The sequence below is a fragment of the Lithobates pipiens genome, unplaced genomic scaffold (assembly GCF_037356315.1).
Source record: "Lithobates pipiens isolate NorthernLeopardFrog02 unplaced genomic scaffold, aLitPip1_a1.2 Scaffold_19, whole genome shotgun sequence".
Taxonomy (NCBI): Eukaryota; Metazoa; Chordata; class Amphibia; order Anura; family Ranidae; genus Lithobates; species Lithobates pipiens.
In genome coordinates this window covers 33,966,585-33,974,977 of record NW_027507764.1, presented here as the reverse complement: position 1 = coordinate 33,974,977, position 8,393 = coordinate 33,966,585, and the positions used below count along the sequence as shown (strand labels likewise).

Here is an 8,393-nt window from a genome sequence, read left to right as displayed (position 1 = left end):
GAAAAACACCCCCAATGCATAATGTTTCCACCTCCATGTATGACGGTGGGGGGATGGTGTTCTTGGGGTCATAGGCAGCATTCCTCCTCCTCCAAACACGGCGAGTTGAGTTGATCCCAAAGAGCTAAATTTTGGTCTCATCTCAACACTTTCACCAGTTCTCCTCTGAATCATTCAGATGTTCATTAGCAGACTTCAGACGGTCCTGTACATGGGATTTCCTGAGCAGGGGGACCTTACGGGCACTGCAGGATTTCAGTCCTTCGCGGTGTAGTGTGTTACCAATTTATTTTCTTGGTGACGATGGTCCCGGCTACCTTGAGATCATTGACAAGATTCTCCTGTGTAGTTCTGGGCGGATTCCTCACCATTCTCCTCATCATTGAAACTCCACCAGGTGAGATCTTCCATGGAGCCCCAGACCGAGGGAGATTAACTGTTATTTCATGTTTCTTCCACTTGCAAATAATCGCACCAATTGTTGTCACCCTCTCACCAAGCTGCTTGGCGATGGTCTTGTAGCCCATTCCAGCCTTGTGTAGATCTACAATCTTGTCCCCAAAATCCTTGGACAGCTCTTTGGTCTTGACCATGGTGGAGAGATTAGAATCTGATTGATTGGTTACTTCTGTGGACAGGTGTCTTTTATACAGGTAACAAGCTGAGATTAGGAGCACTCCCTTTACGAGAGTGCTTCTAATCCCAGTTTACCTGTATAGGAGACACTTGGGAGCCAGAAATCTTGCCGGTGGATAGGGGATCGAATAATTATTTCACTCATTAAAATACAAATCCATTTATAACTTTTTTGAAATGTGTTTTTCTGGATATTTTTGTTGTTGTTCTGTCTCTCACTGGTAAAATAAACCGACCATTAAATTCTAGACCAGTGATGGCGAACCTTGGCACCCCAGATGTTTTGGAACTACATTTCCCATGATGCTCCACTACACTGCAGGGTGCATGAGCATCATGGGAAATGTAGTTCCAAAACATCTGGGGTGCCAAGGTTCGCCATCACTGTTCTAGACTGATCATTTCTTATTCAGCGGGCAAACGTACAAAATCAGCAGGGGGTCAAATACTTTTTTCCTTATTATACCTTATTTTAATCCGTTTCAGTCACGTGATCCCGTGGCTCCGGCTCCCCTGTGTGAGGGAGCGCTCAAAAACTCATTTTAATTCTGGGAGGTGTGATGTCACCCTTAGGCTCCCATGATCCAGCCATTGTCAGCGCTTCCTCCCCCCCCCCCCCATCTGCCACTCGCTGAGATAAGGGAGCCAGAGCTTCTGTATCACGTGACCTGGACCGAATTATGCTGATCAGTGGCGTATCCTCCATGTGCACCGATTGAGGATTAGCCTTAGTAGAGGCTGCTTATGGTCTCCACTTCTGATGGAGGCACTGTAATGAGGACTCTGACCCTGAACTAAGGGAGGACTTCCATGGGGACCCTGATGTAAGGGAGAGCTCTGATTGGGGGGGATCCTGATGTAAGGGGGACGCTAATGGGGGACTCTGATGGGGGACCCTGATGTAAGGGGAGACTCTAATCAGATCCCTGATAGAAGGGGGGGACCCTGATGTAAGTGACGGACTCTTATGGGGACCCTGATGTAAGTGGCGGACTCTTATGGGGACCCTGATGTAAGTGGCAGACCCTTATGGGGACCCTGATGTAAGTGGCAGACCCTTATGGGGACCCTGATGTAAGTGGCAGACCCTTATGGGGACCCTGATGTAAGTGGCAGACCCTTATGGGGACCCTGATGTAAGTGGCAGACCCTTATGGGGACCCTGATGTAAGTGGCAGACCCTTATGGGGACCCTGATGTAAGTGGCAGACCCTTATGGGGACCCTGATGTAAGTGGCAGACCCTTATGGGGACCCTGATGTAAGTGGCGGAGGAACCCTGATGAGGACCCCGATGTACGCGGAGTGCTCTGATGAGGACCCCGATGTACGCGGAGTGCTCTGATGAGGACCCCGATGTACGCGGAGTGCTCTGATGAGGACCCCGATGTACGCGGAGTGCTCTGATGAGGACCCCGATGTACGCGGAGTGCTCTGATGAGGACCCCGATGTACGCGGAGTGCTCTGATGAGGACCCCGATGTACGCGGAGTGCTCTGATGAGGACCCCGATGTACGCGGAGTGCTCTGACGAGGACCCCGATGTACGCGGAGTGCTCTGACGAGGACCCCGATGTACGCGGAGTGCTCTGACGAGGACCCCGATGTACGCGGAGTGCTCTGACGAGGACCCCGATGTACGCGGAGTGCTCTGACGAGGACCCCGATGTACGCGGAGTGCTCTGACGAGGACCCCGATGTACGCGGAGTGCTCTGACGAGGACCCCGATGTACGCGGAGTGCTCTGACGAGGACCCCGATGTACGCGGAGTGCTCTGACGAGGACCCCGATGTACGCGGAGTGCTCTGACGAGGACCCCGATGTACGCGGAGTGCTCTGACGAGGACCCCGATGTACGCGGAGTGCTCTGACGAGGACCCCGATGTACGCGGAGTGCTCTGACGAGGACCCCGATGTACGCGGAGTGCTCTGACGAGGACCCCGATGTACGCGGAGTGCTCTGACGAGGACCCCGATGTACGCGGAGTGCTCTGACGAGGACCCCGATGTACGCGGAGTGCTCTGACGAGGACCCCGATGTACGCGGAGTGCTCTGACGAGGACCCCGATGTACGCGGAGTGCTCTGACGAGGACCCCGATGTACGCGGAGTGCTCTGACGAGGACCCCGATGTACGCGGAGTGCTCTGACGAGGACCCCGATGTACGCGGAGTGCTCTGACGAGGACCCCGATGTACGCGGAGTGCTCTGACGAGGACCCCGATGTACGCGGAGTGCTCTGACGAGGACCCCGATGTACGCGGAGTGCTCTGACGAGGACCCCGATGTACGCGGAGTGCTCTGACGAGGACCCCGATGTACGCGGAGTGCTCTGACGAGGACCCCGATGTACGCGGAGTGCTCTGACGAGGACCCCGATGTATGCGGAGTGCTCTGACGAGGACCCCGATATTGGGGAAATTCTGGCAAGGAGGGCTCTGACGGGGACCCCGATATTGGGGAAATTCTGGCAAGGAGGGCTCTGACGGGGACCCCGATATTGGGGAAATTCTGGCAAGGAGGGCTCTGATGGGGACCCCGAAATAAGAAGAAACTCTGATGTAAGGTAGTTGATGCGGGGGACCCTGATATAAGGAGGAACGCTGATGTTAGCAGGGAACTGTGATGGGGACCCTGATGTAATGGGGGGGGTTCTGATGGTGACCCTGATAGAACAGGGGGGGGGGCGCTAATGCAAGGGGGTGGCTCTGATGGGGATCCCAATATAAGGGGGCTCTAAGACCCCTGATGTAAGTGGGGAACTATGATGCAACAGGTGGTGATGGGGGGGGGGGGATCCTGATGTAAGGGGAGACTCTCATGGGGACCCAAATGTAAGGAGGAACTCTAATGGGGACCCTGATACGGAGGGGGGGCTCTGATGAGGACCGCGATGTAAGAAGAACTCTGATGTAAGGGGCGGTGATGGGGACCCTGATGTAAGTGGGGCACTCTGATGTAAAGGGGTAATTAGTTGGCCAATCAGTGTTCCCCACTTACATCAAGGTCCCCATTACTGCCCCCCCCTTAAATTAGAATTCCCCGTTTACATCGGGGTAGAGGGGGGGGGGGGGTCAGTGATGGGGACCCTAATGTAAAGGGGGACTCCGATGAGGTTTTTTTTTTTTTTTTTTATCCCACATATATTAGTAAAATATACAATGTGGCCCTCGTACTGAATAGTCTGTATTGTGTAGGGCCCGTGCTGTCCGTCTCTTTATCACTCCTGAATATTTTAGTCCTCTCCTTTATGGCGCTCTGACAGGAGATGTAACAAGTGTGACTTTAGCATTGTAGGGCCCCTTTAGTTTTTGGCCGCACCGGAACATCAGACCTCTATGGTCACTTTGGTGGCTGCGGCCGCCCCGTACATCTCCTGCACTTTTCCCCTCTCCTCCTCCCCATCTCTCCCCTCCCCCCGGAGCCTTTGTGATTTTGTTTGTTATTTTCTGGGCCGGCTGACAAAGGCCTTGTTGTTCGGCACTGACGGCATGCCCTGTCCTCTTCTATTGAATAAGGTGGAGAAAGGCGGGCAATTCATCATCGTCTCGTCACACTGGAGCCTGCCGGGCTGACGGCCATTCATCAGAGGCCCGGGATTCGCCCAGGACCCGGATCACACAACGCCACGATGCCCATTCTTCCAGCGACGGCTCCCCTCGCCGACCGTCCCGGCCCCCTGCCGGCCCGAGAAGCCGCAGCCGCGACAGGGAACGCAAGAGGAGGAGGTCGAGGTCCCCGCGCGAGGCCAAGCGGCGGCATGACACGGACTCAGACGACTGATTGGGGCCAGAGCACAGCGGGGGGGCGGGGAGAAGAATGCGCTGTGCGGTGGGGCCGGCCCGCCGCGGGGACTCCTAGAAGTTATAGCTCTGCGACTCTCAGGGACGCTTCTAAAGAATTTGTCAATTGACTTTGCCACAGATATTACCAAGCAATAAATTCTGGTCTTCCCACCGTGAGGGGCGCCCCCCGGCGAGGGCGGAATCGCAGTTTAATGACTTCGCTGACAACTCTGTGTGTGTTCTGCTCAATAAAAAACAGAAACCTTCCCATCTCCATAGACTGAAGGCCCCCGGACTGGGCAACCGTTTGGTTGCCCAATGGTCAGAATCCTAAAGAGGACATACACTCTATTACCAAAAGTATTGGGACACCTGCCTTTACACACACATGAACTTTAATGGCATCCCAGTCTTAGTCCGTAGGGTTCAATATTGAGTTGGCTCGCCCTTTGCCGCTATAACAGCTTCAACTCTTCTGGGAAGGCCGTCCACAAGGTTTAGGAGGGTGTCTATGGGAATGTTTGACCATTCTTCCAGAAGCACATTTGCGAGGTCCGGCACTGATGTTGGCCGAGAAGGCCAGGCTTACAGTCTCCGCTCTAATTCATCCCAAAGGTGTTCTATCGGGTTGAGTTCAGGACTCTGTGCAGGCCAGTCAAGTTCCTCCACCCCCAAACTCACTCATCCATGTCTTTATGGACCTTGCTTGTGCACTGGTCCAAATCATTTGGTGGAGGGGGGATTGTTGTGTGGGGTTGTTTTTCAGGGGTTGGGTTTGGCCCCTTAGTTCCAGTGAAGGGAACTCTTATGGTGTCAGCATACCAAGACATTTTGGACAATTTCATCCTCCCAACTTTGTGGGAACAGTTTGGGGACGGCCCCTTCCTGTTCCAACATTACGGCGCACCAGTGCACAAAGCAAGGTCCATAAAGACATGGATGAGCGAGTTTGGGGTGGAGGAACTTGGCTGGCCTGCACAGAGTCCTGACCTCAACCCGATAGAACACCTTTTGGGATGAAGTAGAGTGGAGACTGCGAGCCAGGCCTTCTCCTCCAACATCAGTGGCTGACCGAGCAGAGACTGCGAGCCAGGCCTTCTCCTCCAACATCAGTGGCTGACCTCACAAATGCTCTTCTGGAAGAATGGTCAAACATTCCCATAGACACACTCCTAAACCTTGTGGACGGCCTTCCCAGAAGAGTTGAAGCTGTTATAGCTGCAAAGGGCGAGCCAACTCAATATTGAACCCTACGGACTAAGACTGGGATGCCATTAAAGTTCATGTGTGTGTAAAGGCATCCCAATATTTTTGGTAATATAGTGTGTGTGTGTGTATATATATATATATATATATATATATATATATATATATATATATATATATTAAATTTTTTATTTTATTTTTTAAATCCGGCGATTTTTATACAATTTCTTTTTTTTTTTTTCTTTGAAAATACATGACAAACTTTCTGCATATTTTCATGTTTTATTTGCTGCATTTAATGCCTGATTAACCTTCCTGTTTTTTTATTAGCTAATCGCGTTCCAATTGCATCAAATCAAAAGGTGTGCAAAGTCCTACAGTTCATTTACTGAAGTAGCCACAGCCTGAGTCGAAAAGTCTGTCCCCTGCCAACCCTTGTGGAAGCAGCGGCCTCTCTGCAAAGGTCCAACATGTCCCTGCTTAGGCTGAAACAGAGCTGTCCAATCGGGAAAGAGAATGAGCTTTGCTGATTACAGAATTACAAAACTGACTCAGGTTAGGCAAGGAACCTTCTTTGCTGCCAGCTGGCAAGGGATGGGCAAGGAAACTTTTTTGCTGCATGCTGGCAAGGAACCACCTTTGCTGCATGCTGGCAAAGGACTGCCAAGGAACCTTGTTTGCTGCATGCTGGCAAGGGACGGCCTTTTTTACTCTGCAGCTGTGGCTGCTTTAGAGAAAAACCAAACTAAAGCTGACCATAGATGGTTTGAATTGTCAGAACACAAGGCGGGTTGATTTACTAAAGGCAAACAGACTTTGCACTTTGCAAGGTGCAGTTGCTCCAGAGCTTAGTAAATGAGGTAAAACTTAACTTTGCAAAGCACATCCAATCACATGCAAGGAAAATAATTAAAGAAAAACGTTTTTTTTTTTTCCCTTGCACATGATACAGGATTGGATGATGGAAGTCAGCAGAGCTTCTGCTCGTTTACTAAGCTCTGGAGCAACTGCACTTACAAAGTGCGCAGTCTATTTGCTTTTAGTAAATCAACTCCAATGTCAGCTGGGAAGGGGAATTCTCTATCCACCTCACTTGTGTACAGATGGAGGAATCCGTTTGTATCTTTTTACGCCCCATAAAAAAAATGATCCATCTATGACTAGTTTTCTTTTCTTTTTTTTTTTTTAAACGGTGTAATGTTTTATTGATTTTTTTTTTTAAATCTATGACCAATTTAAAGTGACACATTCAAAAAAAGTAAATTTTTTCCCAAAAAAGTGCGCTTGTAAGACCGCTGCGCAAATACGGTGTGTGAAAAAAAGTATTGCAATGACCAACATTTTATTCTCTAGGGTGTTAGAAAAAAAAAACTATATACAATGTTTGGGGGTTCTAACTAATTTTCTAGCAAAAAAAAAAACTATTTTAAACATTTGAACACCAAGTCTGTAAAAGAGACCTGATCCTTAAAGTGGTTGTAAACCCTTCCAAACAACTTTGACCTACAAGTAAGCCTAGATTAAGGCTTACCTGTAGGTCCAAGAAATATCTCCTAAACCTACATGGTTTAGGAGATATTTACTAAAAGACAGTGACAGCTGTCTACGGCGCGCAGGCGCACTATCGCCGTTAGCAGCGTGCCACTGCTAACAGCGTTATGCCGTTAGTGGCGGCTCCCGTGCGCATGTGCAGGAGTGACGTCATCGCTGCTTCGGCGCTGTGAGTGGCTGGAGCAGTGATACCCGGAAGAAGATGGACGCTCTGGACTACAGGGGACAGCGGTGACATCGCTGGCTCCTGTGTCAGGTAAGTGACACATAATGGGCTACAATGCGATGCATAGTAGCCCATTATGCTTTACCTTTGCAGGGAGACAAAGAGGAAGTAAACTCATCAGGATTTACTTCCTTTTTAAGTGGTTTTAAAACAAGTAAAAAAAAAAAACAATATTTATTTTATAATTATTCTGTTATAATTATATAATAAAATAATATTTATAAAATTAATGACTTCCTAAGATTGGTTATATAAGTGGATAACTAATAACAAGACCATTGTCTTTTCTTCTTATATTAATCCGTTGACTGTAAAATTTTGAGGTAAAGACAAAAAAAAAAAAAAAAAAAGAAGGTTAAAACAAGTAAAAAACAAACAAAGAACAGGAATAAAAAAAAGTCCAACAAATTAAAACATATATGTATTTTTGAATTGTTATTTTATAATTCTATAATATAATTATAAAATGAATCACTTCCTAACATTGGTTATATTGGTGGCTAAATAGTAACAAGACCTTTGTTTTTTTTCATATCAATCTGTTGACTGTAAATGTTGAGGTAGGGGACAAAGACTATATATATATATATATATATATATATATATATATATATATATATATATATATATATATATATATATATAAAAAACAAAAGTAAAAAAATAAAAGAAGAAGAAAAAAGAAAAAAACGAATTGAGGCAGACTCAATGGGCCACTTTTTTTTTTCTACCATCACTCTTCTTTGTTTCTATGTTTCTGAAGACATTTATACAGACCAGTGTCATTGTTGAATTATATAGAATACATAGCTATTTTTACTTTTATGCCTTATTTTATTCATAGCATCAAAAGAGCCCTGATCATTTAAATATGCAATGATAAATAAATTACATTATACATAATAAACACATAAATACATACAAGATAGGTAGATAGATAGATAGAGATATTATTATTATTTTTTTAATGTAACCACTTAAAGTGGTGT

At 47.5% G+C, this 8,393-nt stretch overlaps 1 protein-coding gene across 1 annotated transcript in view; it reads left to right on the top strand.

The window, feature by feature from the left end:
• The window catches only part of CUNH1orf35 (chromosome unknown C1orf35 homolog), a gene marked incomplete in the record, with an annotated part of 22,900 nt that extends 18,205 nt beyond the window's left edge, over nt 1-4,695 (top strand). The window contains 1 exon segment of the mRNA XM_077490604.1: nt 4,155-4,695. Coding sequence (XP_077346730.1) covers nt 4,155-4,419 — 265 coding nt within the window.
• Nucleotides 4,696-8,393: the final 3,698 nt, after the last annotated feature.